General features: G+C 35.3%; 1 protein-coding gene across 3 annotated transcripts in view; it reads right to left on the bottom strand.

Annotated features, from left to right (window-relative positions):
* ASCC3 (activating signal cointegrator 1 complex subunit 3) overlaps positions 1–26,148 on the bottom strand; it is a 252,676-nt gene that overhangs the window by 172,968 nt on the left and 53,560 nt on the right. For all 3 annotated transcript variants that reach the window (XM_090135956.1, XM_031611074.2, XM_090135957.1), the window contains exons 9-10: positions 18,061–18,261; positions 17,463–17,603 (exon numbers count right to left, since the gene is read on the bottom strand). In XM_090135956.1, the coding sequence (XP_089992082.1) occupies positions 17,463–17,603; positions 18,061–18,261 (342 nt within the window). The remainder of the gene's footprint in view (positions 1–17,462; positions 17,604–18,060; positions 18,262–26,148) is intronic.

Raw genomic sequence — 26,148 nt, 5'->3', positions numbered from 1 at the left:
CGATGTTTTTAAATATTATTAGAGCATATTTGGGCTAATGTTGATAGTTTGTCTACTGGATAACTACATGCAAGAACATACATAATTTGAAAGTACACCCATGTTCTCCAGCAACTTAATAACAGTGTTGCTTTTTTTTTTTTATGATGACAAAGATAAAAGACTACCTCAGCGATCAGTTTTTCCAATGTATTTATACAGGCATACTTTTAAGGCTCATCAAAATGAGTGCATATCTCACTACTAAATATGGGTACATGAAATTGAGAATAACTTTTTTAGAAAAATTATAACCTTTAATTTCTTTATTACTTAAAAATTATCCACAGTAGGAAGAGAAGAAATCTGTGTTCCTTTACTTGGTGGTAAATCCTAAATAATGCATTTTAATTATACTCTATATTGCTAGCATATTAAATTATTCATATATACTTTACTTAATATATATACAATAATATACTCCCAAGTATTGTTAAGTATGCTTTAATTCTATGAAAAATTAGAGTGTATTTCTATTATAGGTATAGTGTGTTATGGCATATTAAATGATTCTTTGAAATATTTTTTGTAATGCATCATAGAAAAACCTGTACTTTTAGATGGGAGTCAAATATAGCAAGATAATCTGTAGCACTTGAAACTATTATTTTGAAATCTAAAGTGCTTTTTTTTTTTTTTGCTCAACATATAGTCACAATAAATAATAAATAATAAAAACAACTCAAAATATGCAGTAAGATGCAAAATGACAATTCAGAGGATATAAATTCTAAATTGCTTTGATGCTGTTTTATAATTTACTTGCATTTTCAACTGACCAGAAGCTGTAAAATTTGAAAAAGATCCAAAGGAGTCAGACATTCCCCCAGCAACCTGTCCTCAAATCTACTCAGATAAGCTATCCTTTTTCAGAGGAATATTCACTCAGCAGGCACATCTGTTATTCTGCAAATTTTACAGCTAAATCAAAGATAATTGGACTTCTGAGTACCTTTAAATTGTACTCTGGGAGAAGGGTCTAACTTAATGCATCATTTGCATTAACTATAAAAGACTGCTTTTTTATCCTGTGAAATTTACAGTGCTTAAAAAAGTATCTGGAGCTGCAAAGCAGTTAGCAGTTTTATAGACATGGATTCCTTTCACACAAAACCTTTTTATTTACAAAGGACCATTAAAATCAACAAAAGTAAATCATTCTTCCGAGTCCTTCGTAGATAAAATATTAATTACAAATACTACTGAAAAATACATTTCTGCTAGTAGTTTCCTACATGTTTTACTGGCATTCTCAATGCCTAGAGTCAACACTCCACAACGATATTTTATTTGGTATTTTTAATCAACTCATTAATATAATTATTTATATGCAGTTAAGTAATTAGTTCATACCATGAAGCACTTCAGTTTCAGATTCTTTGCTTATATTTTATGAACAGTAGTAGAGACATTCTTCTTTTTACTTATTGAGATTCATTACACTTTAGAATTTAACATTTAGACAATGCTTTTTAATGTTTTCCAGTCTTAATTTTTCAGACAAAATATTAAAAGAATACTGCTTATTAGTCTTCCATCACTTGCAAAAAAACTCTGAAATGTGTTTAACAAAGTAGCATCTTTCATCATTAAATGAGAAAAACTATACAGAATAATAAAATCATTAAGGCTGAAAAGGACCTCTAAGATCATCTAGTCCAACTACCAACCCAACCCTACTAAACCCACTAATCACATACCTCAGTGCCACATTCATACACTTCTTGAACACCTCCAAGGACAGTGACTCCACCACCTCCCCTGGCATTCTGTTCCAATACCTCACCACTCTTTCAGAGTAGAAATTTTCCTAATATCCAACCTGAACCTTCACTGGTGCAACTTTGAGCCATTACCTCATATCCTGTTACTGATTTTCTGAGAAAAGAGGCTGACCTCCACCTCACTACTACACTCCTTTCAGGTTTGCACGTTCCCTAATCTGACTCTCTTCCAACAACTGTTTTTTTTTTTTTTTTTTTTTTTTTCTCTTTTTCCTAGACTTTCCCATTGGTTTCAGCAACTAGGGACTGTTGAATGTCAGACCTAAAAATAAAGTCCGAAGCAAAAAAGGCATTAAGTACCCCAACCTTTTACATAATCTGTATCATTCTAGCAGCGGACCCATGTTTTCCCATCTTCCTTTTGCTGCTGCTAATATACTTAAATAAACCCCCTTTGTTGACCTTAACCATGAAGCTGGTTCCTTGCCATACAGGCTTTGGCTTACCTAACCCTGTCTCTCCATGCTCTAACAGACACTACGTTCCTTCTGGGTCACCAGCCTGTACATCCACTCTTTAGATGTTTACTTTTTACTTTTGTATTTGGTCTTGCAAGCCTCCTGTCACTTTTCCTTGACTTTCTGCTCACTGATATGAGCCACTCTTGAAACTGGAGATATCAAAATGCATTAACAAGTTCACAGACTGCTAGACACTCCTAGAGTCTGAAAACCTTTCAGTTTCCCATCTAGACATAAAATACTGATACATTATATTAAGCAGTACCATATCCTCATTATTTACAAAAGACCGTAAAAAAAAATGCAGTAACATGCTATTTGAGCAGTTTTCCCCATTAGTTCATTTTGATGGTTACTGTAACAGGTCAGCAATCATGTGTATAACATCCTTAAAAATATCACACTTTCTGAAGCACATTAAGCAAAGACTATGTTTTGCAGAGAAGATTAAAATTGTAAAATCTTGAGAATTGTGCCGCATCAGAAAAACATTAACTTACTGCAATTACAATCATTTTAAATACCATTACACAACTAAATAAAGAGCCTTTGAAATGTTTGACTAGATTAGGAACTCTCTTCTCCCCACTCTCAGCCCACACCATACACCAAGGTTACCAAATGAATATAACATTAAAGATGCCTATTTTAAGAGAAGTAGAAGTGAAAACAACTTTGAAAATAACATAGACTTCCTCAAATGTACTAAAACAAGATCAAAGAAATGGAAGAAACCTTGTGCTTAGCACTGTCTCTTTGACACAAAGGTTTATGGCTGACAGAGTCTAAAGTATTTTCTTAAATAGCAAATACATTCTAAAATCTGAACAAACCAAAACCATGAAGACTCAAGAAACAGGCTTATAATATTTCTGAATCGTATGTAAGGCAACCACTTACCACTGAGAACTTGATATATTTATGAGGCCTGCTCCAAAAATAATGCCTCCTCTTTTATTATATAGGCTCACAATGTCAGAGGCAGATGGCGGTGGTGCAACAGTAGAGGTTGAACCTTCCTGTCAGTATTCCATCATATTTTGTTGCCATGTGACAGATGGCAGCAGAGGAACAGTCTGACAAAATGGCACTTGCCAGGGAAGTAAAGGTGTGCCACTGTATTCCTTCATGTGGAAAAATTGCACCCACAGACATTCATCAATGCTTGCTAAGCAGTGACATCAGCAATGTGAAAGACAAGCCACATTCTAGACAACCATTCATAGCTGTCACATTACCAAACGAAGACTATCTCAATCAGCTCATCCATGTAAATCAGCGTATTATTACAAGGGAACTGTGTACAGAGCTGAATATTGACTATATTGGCTTCAGTGCATAAGAAACAACAGTGACAATGTTACAGTATTGCAAGGTTAGTGCCAAGTGAGTCCCACAAATGCTCACACAGGAATAGAAAGAACACTGTATGCAAGTTTGTCAGGACTTACTGAACCAATGTGAGGCTGAAGGTGACCATTTCTTAGATTGCATCATTACTGGTAACGGGACATGGAGTCAGAGGCAAAACAGCCATTCACTGAGTGGTGACATGTGAATTCTTCAAAGTTCCAGACACAGCCCTCATCAGGTAATGTCATGTGCCCTATCTCTTGGGATAGAGAAGGAGTGATCTTTGTGGATTTCCTGGAACCCAGACAAATCATCAACTGTGATTACTACATAGCGAAGCTGACTTAAGCTGAAGGCTCAAACTTTCAGTGTCGGGTCAGAGAAGATGACAAGTTTTCTTCTGCAACATGACAACACCAGGTCCCAGACTTCGGGCAGAGCAGCTGGAAGATTGTGTGAAGGAAACAGACCTGAGAGTGTTGGTTGATGCTTAGCTGAATATGAGCAAGTAGTGTGGCACAGGTGCCCAAAAAGGTCAATGGCATCCTGGCTTGTATCAGAAATAGTGTTGCCAGCAGGAGAAGGGAAGTGATTGTCATTCTGCACTCAGCCCTGGTGAGGCTGCATCTCGAGTACTGTGTTCAGTTTTGGACCCCTCCCTGCAAGAAACACATGAGACCCTGGAGGGTGTCCAAGGAAGGGCAACAAAGCTGGTGAAGGGTCTGGAGCAGCTCAGGGCACTGGCATTGTTCAGTTTGGAGAAGAGGAGGCTCAGGGTAGAGCTTATCACTTTCCACAACTACCTGAAAAAAGGCGGTGGCAAGGTGGGAATTAGCTTCTCCTGTGTAACTAGTGACAGAATGAGAGGGAATGGCCTTGAGTTGCTCCAGGGGAGATTCAGGTTGGACATTAGGAAATAATTCTCCGAGAGAGTGGTCAGAAACTGGCACAGGCTGCCCAAGGAGGTGATGGAGTCACCATCCCAGGAGGTGTTAAAAAAAACATTTAGATGTTGCAGCGAGGAACATGGTGGTCAGACTAGGGGGTGATCTTAGAGTTCTTTTCCAACCTTGGTGATTCTATGATTCAAGAACTGAGAGGGTAATTTGCAGCTCCAACTGGGCTTATTTCTTCTCTTAATGGGCACCTGCATTATACTGAAGCCTTTCTGACAACATCAGCAGTATTCACCACGTAGTAGTCAACACTACTAGTACCTTGCAACTGACATGCAGTTTACTAGCCTCTGGATGATCACCCTGTTGTAATAAGACAGCTAAAATCCTTCATGTTATGTCAGTCCTAGTCTAGAAAAACAAGATATATGACCTGATTTTTTTCTTTTTTATATTAAGCACAAATCTAGCAACAGAGAGACAAAGACAGTGAAACCTCAAGAAAATGACTGAAGAACAGCATTCCTCTCAACATAAATACAATTTGTACATTACTCTTTGATTACTGCATCTGTTAAATACAACAGATATTAGCAATATCAAAGATTTTCTTTATTAATTTTACTTTTTATCTAAATGTAATACTTTTGACATTTCATGTGATTCATTTCTGTGAAATTCTACCCAGAGATTAAGCATCAACATTTTTATTTTATTGGTAAATAGGTAGAATATTGTCAATAAAGATCTTTGATACATACTAAAGAATGATGTTAAGATTTTTTTTTCCCTGTAAGCACTTACTGAAGAAATTAATTTGAAGCAATCATTACATATTTGCAAATAATTTCATAAGAAGAGTAAGCAGTAAAATTGATTTAAAATATTAATTTGAAAGTTACTCAGCCAGATCCTCCTATTTTCACTAACTGGCATGGCTCAGATTTCCACTTGAAAAAATTAAGAAATCTACTTGATTCACCTGCAGGTGACACTGTTGATCTTAGCCATATAACTAAAGAGCAACAGCATTCCTCTCAATACGTTCAGTTACAGCCTGGATCAATGATATATCCAAAACACAATTATTTTTCTTGTATTTGTACACTTCTACTTTTAAAGTTCCACTGCAATATCAAACCTCTGCAGAGACAGTGATTAATGCAAGTGCTTCAAGTATAGATACTTTTAAAATGAATTTATTCTGATAAAGCTTAAAGTAAATGAAAAAACGTGTGCACACGAGGTATAGCAAGGGCTTCATCCAAATTGAAAATTTTATATTTTCACATATGTGTTGCAGTACAATACTGAAAGGTTATATAAGTTTATTAAAAAAAAAAAAAAAGAGGGAGAGAGTGAGGGAGAGAGAGAGGGAAAGAGAGGAAAAACCAAGAAAAAACACTACCTAAAACTTTTGTTCCTAAGTAGTTTACAAAAGCTTGCAGAAAACAGAACTAAGTCAGGTACAAATGTAATTACTTCTAATAAAAATGCAAACACAGTGAAGAATGCAATTACATATAAAAACCCATATACTTCAACTACAGAACACAGAGTATTTTATCTTGTTCAAAATTACTGTAATTATTTGGGACTACTACATTTCTTTCTGCTAAAACTCCCCCTTTCTAGCCCAATCCAAATACAGATTTCAGACAAGTGAGTCATACCAAAGGATGCTGCCAGTCAGTTACACATTACACATTTTATCAGAGTATGTGATGTGTGATTATTAAATGCAAAGCAGATTACTGAAAGTCTGTAGTAAAATACTACAGATTATGCAATAACAGCAGGCAAAGAGGCATGTAGTATAATAAGCCACTATATCTGTCTGCTTGAAAAAATAAATTATTTCAAATAAAATTTAAATGAATGTCTCAGAGTAGTGATTCTAATTTCTAAAGCATGGAAGCTTGATTTCAGTAAAATCAAGATGGATTCTGTCATAAATCTAGAAATTAATTTAGGTCATAGGCAGCACCTACAGTTCCTTATAAATGACTACCATTTTTTATCCAAACTGCTACCATTTGATCACATATAAGTACTTTTTCCCCTCTGGCAAAATCTTAACTGTCATAGGCACATATATTAATGGGACAGCAGTAAATCAGAATGGCTTCCAACAATTCCACTAGTGTATTGGAAGACTGATGCCAAAAAAGAAAATGAGTACAATGCTGAAGGCACAGAACGGTAACATCAAAACACTGGAACCGTCTAAGAGACAGAAATGAAAGACAGATTGCAGACAACAATTCAACTAACAAGAAGCTTATCAACTGAATTCACTGAATAGTTATTCAAAAATCTCTGTATAAGCAAAATTCAATTTTTAAATCATTTTAATTCTTGGAGGTAATCAGGATTCCTACATGTGTAGTCACAGAATTAGTATCTTTATTTCTAAGAGTTAAAAATTCAAAGAAAGAAGTTTAGCTCTGCACATTATATACACCAAAATGCCTCTCTGTTGTTTAACATTAGTCCCTTTTAACCTATTTTTACTATTTCCCAAAGTTGAGGTAAGGAAAGGAGAAATTTGTAGGAAAGTGCCACAAAAGTGACACTCAGAAAAATCTCCTTATCTTTCAAGGGTCAACTAATACAATGAAATTGAAAACTTAAGTGTTCCTGGGGTGATACTATGGAAGTCTGCACAGCTGGGGAGGAGGAATGCTTGATTTAGTTCTTTTCTCCACCTTTGGATCCTACTGATTTACAAAGCAAAGGCAGGTTTCACCTAATTCAGTTTTTTTCTTCATTTCCTATTACCTGTTCTGGACCTATTATGTTCTTTAAAAAAAAAAAAAACACTTGCTTTTTTCCTCTTTTTTTCCCACCCTTTCCCTTGCTCACCCTTCAAAAACTTTTTGGATCTCAACTTTCTTACTCCAACATCTGAGATTGAACTCTACTCAGCTAAAGAGCTGGATGTTACTGATCATCAGCCTGCTAAGAACTGGGAACATGACTGATTGCTGGTAAAGGAACAGACAAGATCAGAACCCTGAGAAATAGTATTTCAAATCTTTAAACATAATACAGTAGGTATTGGCATGTATACAAAGACACATCTCTTCCTATTTTAAATATTGCTTTTGAAACTAGATACTAATAAAAATATATTTAACATTTACAGAAAAAGTTAAAAAAGACAGAAGATATGCAACAGTCTATGGAACTCCATCAAGCCTTAATACCCCAAAGATATTTTGGATAGTGATCTTAACATACAATTTATCCTGAAGGTAGCATGCTGATATAGTTCTGGCTGGGTTAATATTAGTTTTTTTCATAGATGCACGTATGAGGCTGTGTTTTGGATTTTTGATGAAAACAGCAGAGGTAAGACATTACAATTATAGAGCAATTCCTGCACAAAGCCAAGGGCATTTCAGCTCCTTGTGCTGCCCTACAAGGATCTGGAGTTGTATAGGGAGCTGAAAGGGGACACAGCCAGAACAGTGGACTGAGATTGACAAAAAAAAAAAAGGATATTCTATATCATATGATGTCATGCTCAGCAATAAAAGCTGGCGGAAAGGAGAAAGAATGGGATATCTGATGTGTTGCCTCTTCCCAAGAAACAGTGACTCATGGTGAGCCCTGCTTTCATGGAGCTGGCTGCACATCTGCCTGCTGATGGGAAGTAACAACTGAATTCCTCGTTTTGCTTGGATTGTGCACAGCTTTTGCTTTACCTACAAACTATCTTTATCTCAACCTATGAGTTCTTAATCTTGTACCTTTCTGATTCTCTCCCCCACTGCACTTGGGGAGTCTGAGCAAGCAGCTGTGTGGTGCTGAGATGCCTGACAGGGTTAAAGCACAGCACTGTGAAGTGTTCTGTAATGAAGAAAATCAGCAATAAGGAGAAGACAGTAGGAGGATGGAGATGACTTTGGAAAATAGAAATCATATTGAATAAAGATTTCAGTGTATCCTGAGTCATAGAAACACAGGACATATTGAGTTAGAAGGGACCCATGATGGTCTAATTTTACTCCTACTCCATGCAAGTCAACATAAGAGTTAAACCACCTACCTAGAAGCTTTGTCCAAATGCTTCTTGAACATCAACAGGCTTGGGGCCACAATCAGTTCCCTGGGAAGCTTGTTGCAGTGCTTTAACATATTCTCACAGTAAAGAGCTTTTTCCTAATTTCCAAACTGAACTCCCCTTCAGGCCCCTTTAAGCTGTTCCCTTATGACCTAAGAATGGTTAGGAGGCAGACCAGTATATATTTTACTCTCCACTCTCCCTCACAAGGAAGTTGTAAAAAGCAGCAAATCCCCTCTTCTCTAAGCTGAACAAACCAAGTATCTTTGGCTGTTCCTCTCAAGTCATGCTCTTTAGCCCTTTCACCATCTTTCTTGCCCTCCCTTGCACATATTCTAATTTTATATATTTCTTGGCTGCACCAATGCTGAGTACCAGTGGGACAATTATTTACTTTAACCAATTAGCTATACTGTGCTTAATGAACCCCCAGATACAGCTGGTTCTCTTGGCTGGCAGGGTGCATTTTTGACATGTATTGAGCTTTCCATCAACCAAAAGCTCCAGATTTCTTTCTACTGGGCTGTACTCCAGCCACTTTTTCCTTCATCTATATGTACATCCTGGATTGCACCATATCAAGTATGGAATTCATCATTTGTTCTTGCTAAACATGAGTCAGCAATATACATTTATTTTTCTCTTCTAAATCTTTTGGCATATTTTACTCATTTTACTCATCATCACTCAAGTGATTTTCTTCATTTCATGAAGGTAGACTCATTTTGAAAAGAGCATAATTTAACAATTCAGAAAAAAGGAAATCTGCTTTTAGCACAGTTGTACTACTGAGAAAAACTCTAAAACTTTTGAGAAAAGAAGAGACTAGTCGCTTCCTCTTTCTTTTTTTTGTATTAGATTTTGATGTCCTCTGAAAAGTTTTATCTCCCAGTCCAAATGCTGATCAAAAGAAGATATTCTGCTCCTGAAGCCATGGGTGCGCATTGAATTAGGCACTACTTTTCATTCTAGTCATACAGGAAGGGGGAATATTAACTAGATTCAACTCTTTTGAAATAAACAACTTAAAAAGAGAAGAGTTTCTCTGAATCTGTGAGCTTTATAATCTCTGGATCACTTCTGATGGCCACATCATTCCACGTCAAAGAAAGATTTGCAGAATTTACAATATCTAAAGCATCCAACATTTCAACAGGAAAGAGCCACTGTATTCCAAGAAGAAAACACACTGGTAATACAAGTGTTTTCTATAACTTCAAGAAAAAAAAAAAAGAAAGAAAAGAAAGAAAAAGGGCATTCAATTAGAAACTATGGCCCCTTACAGAAGGCTAACATCAGAGTAACCTAACATGCCTTAGGACAGACAAAACATAATATACATGGAAAGATATTAGTGACAAAGTAAAAAGAAGGCACATGAGACTGAATATGCTAGGCAATATATAAGCAAAAGTACCTCATGTAGATTTCACAAAACACTGTATTAATATGAATGGGATAACATCTGAAAAGCTCAAAAGAAGTACTTGCCTACATTTGATTTTCTTATTTACCGCTCCCTGAAAGATCACCTCCACAGCACTTAATTCCTACAAAAACCTATGAAATGGACTAAGAGTACTAGTAGCAAGGAAACTAATCTTTAAAGCAATAAAGCCTGTTTTACAAGATTTCTCTTTTACACAAAAATCCTTTTTACTGGAAAAAATGGACAATTGAAGTATTACTTACTTGGATTTATCACATTTATCACAATTCAATCTATTTATATGGTTTCAGAATTAAATAGGTCAAGTAGTCAAAAAGAAATCCTTCACGTCTAACATGATTTAGTGATAATTCTGTCATCACTAATTTTTTGCCAATTCTTAAGTGCAAAAAAAAAAAAAAAAGTCCTTTAATTTCAAATACTTTCTCATTATTTATCCTCTTTTCCTAATGCGAAGATGTCCTAATTTCTGGTTAAGCATAAAAGGACATGAAATGGGAAATTTTTTAAATAAATAAATAAAGTAAATACGTAACTAGTGTAGAGAATCCTGAGGTCATATATTTAGTATAAGCACAGGATTAATTAATATACATGAATATTCAGTTTCTAGCAGTGGTCTTTCTATATGCATGAGAGGGAAATCGTACATATACGGACACAACAGAATATAATAAATTTTGTTCATTTTTAGTGTATTTATATTTCCGTAGGTGGGAAAAAAAAAAGCAGCAGAAATCCAGTTTATTATTTGCTTTTACCTAGAATCATCTCTATATCTTATTAAGGTGCAGGAAATGAGAAAAAGAATATCAGAAAAAGCAAGCTGTAGACGAAACAGAAACCAAGTTTATAGCCCTCCTTTGCTTCAAATAGTTTCAGACTTGATTAGTTTTATATTACAGATAAGAACTTAAGAAAAAAGCATTATTCCATTTTATTAGTATCAAATTCCAATGGGGAATAAAGCCTTCGTGACTTCATATCACAGTCTATCAGCTGACAGAATCTATCACAGTGATCATCCATATTACTGAAAGGTCCTGATGCCATTTGCTGTTCTGAGAACTGCATGCCCTATTCAGCTCTGATGCTTTTGTGGTCTCTGCTTCACTTCTCACTTCTGCCTTGCCATCACAAGTACAATTAATCAGCTAATCTTTGAGATGTCAAAATACATTCAATCCTTCAGGCTATTTCCTCTCCTCAAGAAAAGCATTCTGTTCAGTAATCAGACAAATGTATTTGCCAATGCAAATGCAGCTTACACAAATTCTCTTTTCATTTGCAACACTGCTGTTTTCAAAAACACTTATCAGTACTGTTGAATTACTCATGCCCTTCAATAACAATCGACCTTTTGTTCTAAACTACTCTTATTTTTAGTATAATAGCTAGCTGAAATTTTTTAGAAACAGCTGTATGAGATCTGCAGTAGGCTAATAAAACATTTGTCTTGATTTAAATTATCAGAATTAAAATTTCTACAAATGCACTTAATTTAAAAAGCAGATAAAAGTATGACAAAGGTATTGCTAAATTGACCTCTGCTGGCTGCCAGATACTCACCTGGCCAGTCTCTCACGCTCGTCCCTCAACATGGCAAATAGAGAACGTAAGATGGAAAAGCTTGCAGACTGAGATAAAGGCAGGGAGGTCACTTACCAATTACTGGCAAAATTATGGGCAAAAGAGATTTGAATTGCGGAAAATTAATTTGATTTATTGCTGGTTAAAAATAGAATAAGATGGTTAGAAACACAGACCAAAAAAGAAAACCAACAACCCACCCTAAAACACTCTTCCTCCTTCTTCCAAGGTTCAGCATTCAGCTCTTCTATACATCATCACACTTTGAACACTGAAGGGTGATAAGGAACAGGAACTGTGGTCTGTACCCAGCACGCTTGGTAATTCCTTGCTCACACTTTTCTCCTATTATAGTTTGGGTTTCCTTCCACATGACTAAGTTCTACATAAACTGTTCCAAATGTGGGTCCTTTTCATGGACCACAATTCCTGCGAGCATCTTGTACGAATGTCAGGTCTTCACGGACCACAGCTTACTTCAGGACTCATCTACATGCTCCAGTGTGAATGTCTCCTCCAGCATGGTTTTCTTTATGGGCTGCTGGGAAATTTGGCTACAACAAACGCAGGCAACGCTGCAGGCTTGGGGCAGTGGCTGGAAAATTGTGTGGAAGAAACAGATCTGGGGGTGTTGGTGGACATTCAGCTGAACATAAGCCAGCAGTGTGCCCAGGTGGCCAAAAAGACCAATGGCATCCTGGCTTGCATCTGAAATAGTGTTGCCAACAGGAGCAGGGAACTGATTGTCCCTCTGTACTCAACGCTGGTGAGGCTGCCTCTCAAGTACTGTGTTCAGTTTTGGGTCCCTCCCTGCAAGAAACACAACGAGGCCCTGGAGCACATTCAGAGAAGGGCAACAAAGCTGGTGAGGAGTTTGGAGCACAAGGCTTCTGAGGAGTGGCTGAGGGCGCTGGGATTAATCAGTCTGGAGAAGAGGAGGCTCGGGTCACTTTATCACTCTATACACTACCCAAAAGGAGGTTGCTGTGTGGCGTGAGTCAGCCTCTTCTCCCATGTAACTAGCAATGAGACTGGAGGGAATGGCTTTAAGTTGTGCCAGGGATTCAGATTCGATGTTAGGAACTGGAATGGGCTACTCAGGGAGGTGGTAGAGTCACCATCCCTGGAGATGTTAAACATTTAGATGTTTTACTGAGGGATGTGGTTTAGTGGGAAATATTGGTGACAGTTGGACTAGATAATCTTTGAGGTTTTTCCAACCTTGGTGATTCTATCTTGGAAATTTTTACATTTTCATGCTCTTCGTGTTCAGTACTTGGCAAACTGAAATTCTAAAGCTATGATGGATGATTTTTTATTTCAAAGATAATAAATTTCCTTCTCCTGATTCTCCTGCTCTCTGAATCCCTTTTACTCCAAGAATATCAAAAGCAAGGGCCAGAGATACAGAGAGGTTTACAGGATGGGTAAATTAGCCCGCTTTTAAAGGCAAGCCACATTTGTTTATAAACTACCACATAATTCTAGCAACACAGAAAGCACAGATAATTTGGTCTTAACATCAAGATATATCTGTAGCGAGCAAGGCTCACAACAGGCTGACTCTGGGCAGCCTGTGACAGTGCCTCACTGTCCTCAGAGTAAAAAAATTCTTCCTAACATTTAATGTAGATATCCCCTCTTTTAGTTTAAAGCCATTCCCCCTTGTCCTCTCATTGTCAGACCATGTAAAAACTCAGTCCCCATCCTGTTTGTAAGCTCCCTTTGAGTATTAGAAGGTCACAGTGAGGTCCCTCCAGAGCCTTCTTCAAGCTAAACAAGCCAACTACCTCAACCTTTCTTCATAGGAGAGGTGCTTCAGCCATCTGATCACCATCATGGTACTCCTCTGGACCTGCCCCAACAGCTCTGCATCCTTCCTGTACTGGGAGTCCCAGATTTGGGCACAGTACTTCAGGTGAGGCCTTAAAAGGACAGAACAGAGTGGGACAATTACCTCGCTCTCCCTGCTGGCCACTCTTTTGACACAGTCCAGGATACTTTTGGCCTTCTGGGCTGCAAATGCATGCTGCTGGCTCATGTCCAGCTTTTTTGTCCATCACATCTTGCTGATTTACTAGTGTAAAGGTGAGGAGTATTCATAGAAACTGAATATGCATTAAAATAGTGAAATAGCTTTCCTTAAAAAGAAGGAAAATAAAATAAAGCCTTTAACTGGCTGATTTTTTTAATCGTTAAGGTTTCTACAGGTAGAATAATTTTTTGATAAATTTCCACTGCATTGTGTCAAGGATCTTATTTTTGTTCCATGTATGTATAAAAATAAATTCTCTTCTACGTGTTTTCGGATGCCCGCTATGTTAAAAAGTTATAAATTGTTTGGGCCAGAATACAAACCCCTAATTGTTGCTACTGGTTTGTACAAGTTAAGACATCATACTAATCATCTGCTGACTACACTGGGCCAGTGAAGGGCAGCACATTCAGAGTTGGTGATTACATTACAAATCCACACTACTCCAATCCTAGTTGTATTCTCTAAAGTTTCAGAAGACAAGTATCACTTCTGTGCTTGTTGTAAACACCAAGTGACAGGTAGCTGATCTGACAGCCCAAAAGCTGATTTTGAAGTTGTTATAAGATTTCCTGATTGTATAAAGCAAAGACAGTAGCTCTATATGTGCACAGTTGACAGTCCAGAAGGTCAATCATCCAAATCATCCGCTGCCATCAAAAAGCCCAAACAAAATAATTCAACCCCAGAAAAAAAACAGCATAACTTTCTGTTATCTCAAATGCTACCCAGCAAAAGACGTAATTTATTACTGTATAGTATTTTCCATTTAAACACTAACATACCAAAAACAGCTTACCAAACAACAGACCACAGGTCAAGTACACTTATTATCAGTAGTAATGAAACCGATACCTAAGCATCAGATATTCCTAGATAATAGTAAGCCCATATACAAACATACTTAGAATAGAGAAATAGTTGACAGAAAAAAAATACCAACTGCAGGGGAATGCACTTTCCTAGATTCTCTTTTAACTAGTTAAATTTAACACATCTTTATTTAACCACAAGGTAAGTTAAGACAGACTCTTTAAATAAACTCTCTAGGAGAGCCAGTACAATAGCTAGGGATATATATTTTTTTTAATAAGTTTATTTTCTGTGCCCAGGTTCAGTGAAACATTTATGTGAAAAGTATCTGTAAATGAACTATGGATCTATTTTGCTTGAAACATTAAAACAACACAATAAATAATTAAACTTAATTAGCATGAAATCATTAAAATAGGATATTTCAGATTTCCCTCATTTTACAGGTACACAATTAGCAGTTCACTGCACAGCAGGCTAATAGACTGCCTGACACATTAACAATTACCTTCATTTCTTTAAAGGCATTTTCATTTCTAAGGAAATTTAAAAATAATAACTTTTCTGAAAAGCTTGGATTCTGAAGTATGTTTTGGAATGATAGAACCATTAGTGATTAGCATAATATGGAAAAACACAGAAGCAAGAATCATCTCACAATCTCAGCACAATACCATATTTTTTTTTTTTTTTTTTTTTTTTACACTATTTGCAGATACAATAATAAAGACAGACTTCATTAAGGATAAAGTCCTGGGAAGTGAGACAGTTAATGGTTTGTCAGATAAAACACTTTTTTCTTATCAGAATAAGCATAACAGATGTGACTAATGACTAACAAAATACACAAGTTTAAATACGCAAAGTATGAAGGATGAAGCATGAAGAATGAAAAGAAAGGAGAAAATTATCAGGACTGTCACTGAAGCACTACTTCTAACTAACACCTGACAAGCACATCATTCTTCTTTCTTTCACAGTGACTGATCTGATTCACCTGACTATGAAAACAAAGACACTGAAAATGTAACTGCTCAGAAGAGGCAGAAAACAACAGTCATGGAAGAATTATAGCAGGCAGTCTCCTAGAAAAAGTATTTGCAGTCTTTTAAAACAACAATCCAACATGAAATGCCTGCATCTACCTCATTAGATGATTCTACTCTGCTCTTTTATCCTGTATAATATATCTATATTATCCCTGTTAATTTAAATTATGTGCACACATCCACATGCTATGGATTAATTCTTAAGGAAAAAATGCTTTACCGTTAAACACAAGCACAAGATCTATTACAGTAAAAGCAGGGTAATGATTGGCAAACCAACTCTGAAACCATTAAAAAGCAACAGCAATTTTTAGAAATTTATACATTAGAGTGGCTGGCAAGTAAAATAATTTTTAAAATGTTTTGAAGCAAGAATCAATTAAATGCAGGCTAAAAAGCAACAAAAGAGACCCACTGGGAAGAGGTGGATTGAGTGCAAAAGTTAATGAAAGAGAGTTGATTAGTTTTCACAGAAAACAATATATGCAAAAAGCAATAAACAAGGTCCAGCACAAGTCAGTGCCCCTTCCTCAATTAACATAATAAGGCTATGTATTTTTAGTGGTGTTTTTTTTTTTTTTTTTTTTTTTTTTAAGTAAGCTAGGATAAAACAAAGCCTGCTGCTGGGTTCCTGAAGAAAAGGAATAGCAACTACATCAGTAACTCTGGGCCTGATGTTCTCTCTCCTCTGAATCTCCTACAATTCTCATTAAACATATCTAGATATATATAGAAAATAATTATAGAAAATAAACAAAAACAAGAAAATAAGTATTTCATAATGCTTGAAGTTTTGATCTTCATAAAGTTTTCTTTTTAACCTTTTCAATGTTTGGAAAAACAAAGAAGCAGCTATCATTGGTACAAAAGCTAAAAATAAAATTAACAAATGCTTTAACTATATTTCCTTTGAAAATCTAAGAACTAGATTCTTGGTCACAAAAAACAACATTTTTCATGTTTCTTCTTTTTCTGAAGACCATTTAACTTCCATTTCAACTCTCAAAAAAAGTTTAGGAACTATAAATACATCGTACTTCAGAACAGCATATCTATCCTATTTCTACATGTGGAACTGTAGAACTCTTTGAACAGTATTTGAAGATGTAAATTTCAAAATATAAGTTTCAAAGCAATGAGATCTGTTTGTGGGAGCAAAAAAAATCATTTTTAATTCCTCCCCTTTCCATTTCTTCAAGATTTTTAAACGTAAATTCAATTTAACTCCTTCCCCAAAAGAAACTTAAAATTTGTATTATGAGTGGTATTTTGGATTAAAATTGGAAAGCTTGATGAAGCAGTCCCTTTTTACACTTAAATTACATAGTAACTGTGTTCTAAATTAATACTTAGCATATATTAATAATTGCACTAAAATTTCCACTGCTAAAAAATTCCAACTTCATAAAGTATTTTCCATCTACATTTCTTAACACTGCCTGAAATTACTATTTTTTGTTTTCTTCTTTTCTGATCTAAATATAGTTTTAGTAATGAGGTGAAATTTTAGGAATTATATTGCAAACTAGGAGAGCTATAGAAAATAGCACTTCTCCATTCCGCATTCATATACTTCATAGATCTTTGTAAGGTAGGTAAGCACCACTAAGGATCACAAGCTGGAAATCAAGTATAGTGTTGTTCAAAATTTATACAGAAATGCATAGCCGTACAATTAAATGGGAGAACCCCAAAAATTTGATGAGCATAGTGCTTAAGATATTTCAACTGCAGCAGTGTTTTAATTGTTCTGAATCGTTCTCAGCTGTCACATTTTAGAACATAATCAACATAATTTGACTCGGTAGTAACATTTCAGCAGTCTCACTAATTACTTTACAACAATATTAAAAAAAAAAAGACTGGAGTACCTATGACTAGTACAGAAATACAAAGAATGATATTTTGAAATATTAAGCATACCTGTGTTCGCAGAATTTCACCTTTTGACAGCTGCATATCACCAGTCAGCTCTTTCACAGTAATGCCCAGTGGTTCAAGACGCTTGCTGAAGTAATTTGTCATTTCAGCTGCCAAAGCCTTCATAGGAGCAACATAGACAATCTGCACCAAAAGGACACTAGCTTGATAAATGAGCAAACCCCAGAGTGTTGTTTGTTTCATGGCAACTATTACAAATCACAACTTATTGAGAAATATGATGCTGGGCACTTACAGTCAAAAATCTTAATAGCGATATATGAAAAGTAGTTATCTTTGCTGGAGGAGTGTGCAGCTGTTTAAAGGACAATGGATTTTGTTTATACAGCCTCATCACTTTCAGAATTGGTTCTGCATCAAAGCTAAATGGATTTTCATAGCTTTTCACTCGCATAATAAGATTTTTAGAACAGAAACAAGAAGTGCTTTATCAGTAATGAAGTAAATTAAAATTAGCCTTATCTTCCAGTTGGAAAAGAAAAATATACTTGAAAATTCCCGATTTCATATTCCATGTAAAAATATAATGAGTTTTACCTTACAAGTTATAAAGCTGTTACTTGGTTCATTAAATTCTTACCTTGAACTCATCCTTTTTGATAACACCATGCTGAACATGCTGGCGAATTTCATGAAGAATTGTCAGCATGGCAATGTTAGTCTTCCCAGCTCCAGTGGGTGCACAGATTAGCATGTTCTCATTTGTGTTGTAGGCAGTCTCAAAAACTATAGATTGGATTCGGTTCAGTCTTTTCATGCCTTTAAAAGCAAGTTGGCCAATCTGTTAAAAACAAACAACACACGCATTTTCAATTTTTCATGTAAGCGTGTAGAAATCATCATAAGAAAAAATGCATGGTAACAAAACTTGGGATAACTGCCTAGATATATTTAGTATTATTCCATATTTTTTATTCTGATGTTACCACCTCTATTCATCAAATTTTGTATCTGTAAAGAAAACAAAGCATCTCTTAAAGTTAATCAAACTCTTTAACTATGTGCTATTTCAGTATTTCGCTTGTTCTTCATAAAACTCTGGGACCAAAACCAATATACAGTAAAATAATTATGCATCAGTAAAACAGCAAAAGTCAGAGCAGTAGAATATATATCTTTAAATCTAAGGTGGTAAACTATGATCACTCGAATGAAAGAATACTCTGCAATACACAGGAACCTGTTGAAGAAACAGATGGTGCTTAAAATTATTTATGATTAATTTTGTTAAATTAAGTGAAATTACATAGAGACACAGAAAATTCAGTGACAGCCTTCTCTTTGATTCTGAGGAAATACACATCTTACATTTTTTAACTGTTTAGATCTCCAGAAAGAACATAAAAACTTGTTTGCGCAATCCCAAATAAACTTGGGATGTTTAAAAAAAAATTAAAACGTTAGTTAATAAGTGATTATAGTTCTGACAGTCCGTTGCATGTTTAAAGCTCACAAAAGGCAAATTCCATTATAAAAAAGATAGTATTTGCTTTCCTTGTCTGACAAAAAAAAAAAAAAATTGCCAAGAAAGAACTGCTGTAGACAGGTATAATCCTGCATTTCAAGAACGTATTATTTTTGCAACGGAAAAAAAAAAGGATCCTCAAGATATTAATTTGCTAATAAACTTGCATCTTTTCAGTTACTTTTCATCATCACAGAATCACAGAATGGCTCATGGACCATGGATCATGAAGCTCCAACCCCCCCACCTCAGGCAGGGCCAACAACCTTCACATTTAACACCAGACCAGGCTGCCCAGAGCAGTTACGTTAAGTTTTTCATCCACCAGGACCCCTAGGTCCTCTTCTGCAGGGCTACTCCTAAACACTGCTCCTTCCAGTCTGCAAATATGTCTGGGATTCCTCCGGCCCAAGTACTAAATCTTGCACACAGCTTACAAAATGACTGTAATCACAGTCCTGAAGCCACCTTATGGAGATCTCCTTCCGTTATTACAGCCTCTTCAGGTAACGCACAGACATCTGCTACGTTAAGTAGTATTCTTTCAGATACAATTTCATAGAAAGTAGCAAATTACCTGAACAAGATTCAATTTCTTGTTACCTCAAGTAATGCAAACTTAGCAGTGAGATCTTTATTGGAAATTCAAATTAACTATTTTATTTAATTGTACAACAAAAATAAATCAAGTTTATCATTTTGCTGCAACTCCTTAGTAGTAGATTTGTGAGAGGCTGAGATGCAAATTCCAAATTTAATACCCCATTTTAAAAATACATGACAAAGTTCTGCTCTTAAATGGAGACGAATTATGAAGTTGATGGCTGTCCAATTACAGCTTTACTTCAGAGGAGTTAATGTCAATAAATGTTCTTCATTAATATTTAAAAGTTGATGAGGAAGCTATGCAACTACATTTTCTTTTTAATTAACATTCTTCTCAGTTTAGCGTACCTTTGTTTTCACAAAGCAATCAAGTTGAAAACTTGCACAACACTGAAAAAATAAGTTCCATTCAAATCAAGTTTCGTGGTTGTATTTGTAGGATTGGGATATCTGAGCATGTCTGAAATTTATTAAAATAACTATTCTACACTATAAAGTGTTTTTGGTGAAGAAAAAAGTACATATGCAACACCAGCACTTCTTCCACTTTTCATTAAGTTAGTTCTATAAGTAGATGAATTTCAGCATTACAATAGTCTTTTCTATCAGTATTCTTTTACAGTTTATTTTGCTTATAAGAACGCACAAGCTTATTTGCTTTGCATCAGGTTTTGTATACACAATGTTTACTTGGTGTATCATCTTCAAAATTCCTTTCATCTTCATGAAGTAGATCATTATAAAGTGCTAATGGACTTCCTGGAGACCTGCTGCTTACATTAGTGCCATCATGGTTCAGTCGAATATTTTTATGACCTCTTTAGTCATTTTAGGTTTGTAACTTCCCTTACTACATTTTGAGATTTCTTTGCAGATCTTTGAACAGGGTTGTATTTTTTCCCCCTCCTATTCCACCTAATTGGTTTTAAAAGCTATTTATAAATACTTAGCAGTGTTTATAATAAATGATACACAGAGGAAAACTCAAAGCACAACCAGTGATTATGCTAAATTACCAGAACACTACATTGCACAAAACCTGTATTATTTAAAGCAGCAGCTTTTTAACTGAAGCAGAAGTATAACTGTCTAAGCTCAGGAGTAAGTATCTTCAGAAAAGATTTTTTCACAATCCCATAATTAATTCCTTAATTTTGTTTCCTTAATATCCTTAAATAAAGTACGTCAATGTGTTTTCTTAAAACTGCTGCTTGTAGGAATATACAGGTTCAACTTCTGTTAATCTCTAGGGGGGGCAATGTAAGAAATCTTCTTCCTCTTCATTTGGGAGAAATTAAACATACAGTCCTGTCCTGGACTGGATGATCTTATAGGTCTTTTCCAACGTTAGTGATTCTGTGTCTGGTCAAGGGTAAATTGTTTTAAACAGGAAGAAAATAGATCTAGACTACATATCAGGAAGAAGTTCTTTACTGTGAGGGTGGTGAGACACTGGAATATTTTGCCCAGAGAGGTTGTGGATGCCCCCTCCGTGAAAGCATTCAAGGTCAGGCTGGATGGGGCTTTGAGCAACCTGATCTAGAGGGAGGTGTCCCTGCCTGTAGCAGGGTGGTTGGAACTAGATGATTTTAAAGATCCCTTCCAACCCAAACCATTCTGTGATTTCTAAGCAGTAAGTTGGCTAAAACCAGTAGCATAAATAAATGTTGATGGGGACAAAAACACATCTCAAAAACAGGCATGGCTACTGCAACTAGCTTAGCCTGGAAAATCTAGTAGAGATGGATAGTACTGGTAGAAAACTGTAGTTCGCTTTTGGCCAAACCTGGAAAACGGTGACCATAAGCAGAGACAAATCAGATGAAAGGGATCTAATTTGAGAAGGCCATACTCCCTGGATACTATGGTCAGGTCAAAATTAAGACACAAAATGTTCTAAAGGGCAGCATCTGAGTATTTCCATTCAGCAAGTCTCTGAATTTAGGATCATGGAAAATTAGGACGCTGAAAAACACAAAGTTGTAAAAACTGAAAAGCTGATGAAATAAAACATTTCTTGCACTGCAAGCAGCACTACAGATTTAACAAAACTATCACACATATATCCTACAGCATGTATCCTTTCAAGATAACTGTTCTAGACTTTTTGTTAAATTTATTTTCCTGCTATAGTAGCTATCAGTATGCAAAATAGTCTTTTTTGATGTAGGCAAATTACTGATACAAAACTTGAGAAAGGCTTAAGTCTTCCTGCTTGGCTTAAAGATACATTTGATAACAAGTAAGCAAAAACATGTCCACCTAAGGAATAAGCATAGCAGGGAAGTAGTCTCATGTTTAACTGTCCAGGACTATTCTTATCAGAGATAAGAGATTTCATCTCTTCAGGTCAGCACTGAACCTTGTATTGACTAAAGACAAATATTGAAATCAGGCAAATGAAAGTAAGAGTTATGCTATAATATTTATAAGACAGTCAGAATTAGTATATGCTCTTCCCTCATCTTTGAAAGTTCTCACTTTGAAATTACATTTCATACAAATAAAAATTAAATTTGGTCTTGAGTGTAATTTTAAACAGAATTTCAAACGCTATTCTTCACACTGATGACTGATTACTCCTAAGAACTAAACTGTGCCTTTAGGTATGCTATCAAAGTAAAGTAGGTTACTGCATTCCTCTTCTACACTTGTACTTGAATTTTCATTGAGAAATGGCTGTATCCTAACAGTACACAGAAAAAGCACTTCATTTACCTGTCCAGTCTTAATCATCAAAATGACTAAAACCACTTTGAGTCACTTCCATTAAAACATTTGCAGATCACTTCCTGTGCTTTATATCAAAAAAGTGTTTATCTTTAGTTAACATGGCAAAAATGACCTCTCTCAAGAATGAAAAACAAACCTTCAGTAAGTTGTTTTCTTAATTTATTTTTTTCACTTATTATTCTAATTTAGTGAAGTCAGTAAACACGATAACTGCAATGTCAGCAGGTAGGTACAACTGGATTTCAAATACTACAGTGATTAAATACAAGAGGGGAAAATAAACCCACTACCAACCAGAAAATTGGATTTCTCTGTGCTACATGCTGTTACACTGAGGTAGAACATGCCCATTTGAAATGCCTCAGGAATTTTTATTGGCAATTGGTTTTACCATATAAAATTTAAAACACAAATCACTGAATTGACAATCTGCCCAATATTACAATTGGTAAACTAAATTTTGTCTTCTATTGAAAGCAAATTTAAAAATACAGACTTTAGGAGAGCAGAGTGACAGCTTTTCATATTTTTATAGATGTCTAAAATACAGATATTTTTCAGGGTTTTTTTCCCCTTTAAAAAAAATAAAACCTACTTAATTCAATCCTATTTTATGCACCTCAAGATGTCAGTGCTAACATTTCATATTTCAGGATAATATTTCCAAATTATTTACTTATATTTTATATTATTACTTATGTTACACGTTAGTAGCAAGCTAAATTATTTCTTCCTAAAAACATCTAACAAAAAAGGGAAACTAAAAGACTACACTAAAGGATAATTACAGTTAAAACTAGTAATTACTTTAAACCATTCAGTAAAAATGGGAGAAGAATATTCCTGGAGGAATAAATACTGATGTCATAATTTTTCTGCAGCTCAACTTTGTTCTCCATTTCAGCTAATTTCAAACTACTGCTAACCAAGAAGGGAGTACCCGTTTTACACTATAAAAGTTAAATGATTTTTTCCTACATTGTGCTAGAGAAGACTGAGCACAATCAGTATTTTTTTTTTTCTATCAGAATACAGCTATATCATTCTCCCAAAGAAACCAGCGGCACTCTCAGAAGTTATTCTGTTTGACCTACTGTAGGAAAACAACAGGTAGATGAGGGAAGCTGAACTTCTGAGGTAAAGTTGCCATGGATTTGAGAACTGCTATAAAAATATTTAGAAAATATGTTTAATGACATTTGATTTTAAAAAAGAAATTGTATGCTATCATCCTCAGCAAATCAAATATGCTGTAATGAATCAGGAAACACACAATCGAGCCTCTCCAGGGGATCTTAAAATAAGCCAAATAGTAGCCTTACCTCTTTGATACTAGATGCATCCTGTAGTAAGACACAGTACAGTGCAACTATGACTTTGTTTTTACTAAAATAAAGAATGTACAACAGCAGTCCAATGAGGATCTTAACATACTTCCGCTGAACCTTTCTGCACTTTTTTTTTTTTTTAAAGTATTCTAAATGACTTTCATTGGTTGAATTTTTACACAAATTAAAGTACTGACAGGCTGACAGGTGTAAGTAGGCACTTTGTTTGATTACTTTTAGCTACAGACAGATGTACCTAATTCCCACAGTGGCTCAGCAGGTGTTTCTCAGCAGCTGTAGCCCTTTACTAGTTTGTCTTTGTAAGTGTTCCCATCACATTTTCAACAATTTCAGAGGCAGCACTACACAACATACACACACACAGCAGCTGTGTAGAAAATGAAACAGGCTTAATGGTTTCTTCAAGTCAATTTTACCTCACGTTAATACTAAGATTATATTTTTTATCTACACTTGTTATTTGCATGAAGGAGACAGAAGCAACCCAAAACCCAAATAACTACAAGAATATGCAACAATCCTGAGAGAGTTGCATAATAAAAACAAGATTTTTCAGCACATTTTGCATAATTCATACACAGATGAGTTTAAAAAACTGAGAGAAATGAAATTCTCTATATTCACTAATATAAATAATGCTCATTATTAGGCTTTGCCCCATATAGCCAATGAATTATTCTTGTTGTTAAAATTATACTGCCTGAGAAATGATAACCTGGATTTTACACAACTGCTTTCAATAAAGAAAGTTGCACATTACTAGTACTTAGAGCAAGCAGAGTATCCATAAAATGAGAATTTGTTGAACTTTCAATTACAACATCACTAATGAAAGAACATTTGAAAACACTTCAAGTTCTAAAGGATTATAGTCTTGCCATAGATGTGTTTATCAGTGTTTTGTTTTTTTAAAAAAATATTTTCATTAATATCAAACTACTGAAAATAAAAACACGTTCACAGACACAAAGAGCGCACAGTTATTAGATTTTCATAGCATCCTTGCCATCCTTAGCATCTCCAGTACCTTAAGTGGAGCTTGTTCATGTAACACAATAACCAAAACTCTTACGTGAGTACATAAACAGATAAGCTGACAATGAAAATACATATTGCCATAATGTATTATATAAAATACTTCCCTAGCAGCATTTAGAAATGGATTTTTAGAGAAAAATAATGAAAACTTTCGTGATCTTAAAAAGAATAGAAGACTAGGAAAAATCTTCAATTAATCCTCACATGACAATGCAACTCAAAGCACAGATAATCAGATCATAATGTAAGCAGAGACAATTTTAAGTCACTACAAAATAGGTCATACCTGAAAAGCAAAGAGAATCCTACAGGCCAAAAAACCCAACCAAACAAAAGGTATTGTTTCACCTTTGTGGGAATTCATCTTAAAAATCTGTGTAGATGATCCGAAGAAGCCTATATTACCAAGGACACCTATAAGCAGTCTGATTCTAGCAGAATCAAACCAAAGCAAACATACCTGCTGTCAAGCCTAGGAAAAGAGAGATCTATGACAGGTAAACAGGGAACATTGTTTTGGAGTAAGAAAAAGGTTAATCGCAAATTATTTTTTTTTTAATTAAGGAGACACTGTACCAACTGAAAATGTAGATGCAAATGGATACCTGTGAATTTCTCCAGTAATACCAGTACCCTAAAATTTAAAGTATCTTTCTATTAATTCCCCATTCTCATGCCACAAAAATAAAAGCTTGAGTTCATTATACTTCTCCATTGAATATCTTCTAATTTCTAAAAACAATAGTCTGCTTTTAAATGAAAACAATATAGTGATTCAATCAACATAATTATACCAAAAATAAAAGTCACACCATATGAACACACTAAAGAGTACATAATTTTAGCAAATACAGGTTTATTTACATCTGATCACTTACATAATTCCTAGCTCTGAAAATCACGAGCAACAAGACACATTCCTTCCTGTACCAAGAGATGAACTTTCGTATTACTTCCATAATGGTGTATTGACACAGATTGTTTTAGTATGTATGGTCTGCTACTCAGTGAAAGATGCTTTCTGTTCTTCATAATATCTGACAAGATGACACTTCTGTTTATGTCCATCCCCAGTAATTCACCATGTTCCCCTCTCTTGTGCATCCCACATGCATCTACATATGGCGCACAGATCTGGTTTGTTTTTTTTTTTTTTTAATATACAAAAAAGGGAGATGAGTAGGTAGGCAAATCATTTCTTTCCACTAAATTTTTTTTTTTTTAAAGTAAAACTCTGGGTAGCTGAAGGAGACAGAGGGGAAGGAGGGAAGAGACAGTTGTGATGGCTTTGTTAAGAAGCATCTTGTCATGATTTTATGATTTTTGATTATCAGTATTCCACATCATAACATCATGAAGTGCAGTGGGAGTTTAAAGTGTTAATGCTCCAGTTCCAGGCACCTGTCCAGAAGAGAAGAAGAACTACGTACCCCAGGGGACTTTGCAGTCAGAGAGGAGATATAACTCCTGGCAAGGT

The sequence above is a fragment of the Phasianus colchicus genome, chromosome 2 (genome assembly GCF_987193195.1).
Source record: "Phasianus colchicus chromosome 2, bPhaCol1.hap1.1, whole genome shotgun sequence".
Classification (NCBI taxonomy): Eukaryota; Metazoa; Chordata; class Aves; order Galliformes; family Phasianidae; genus Phasianus; species Phasianus colchicus.
Note: the sequence above shows the minus strand (reverse complement) of the source record. Positions and strands in the feature narration are given on the sequence as shown.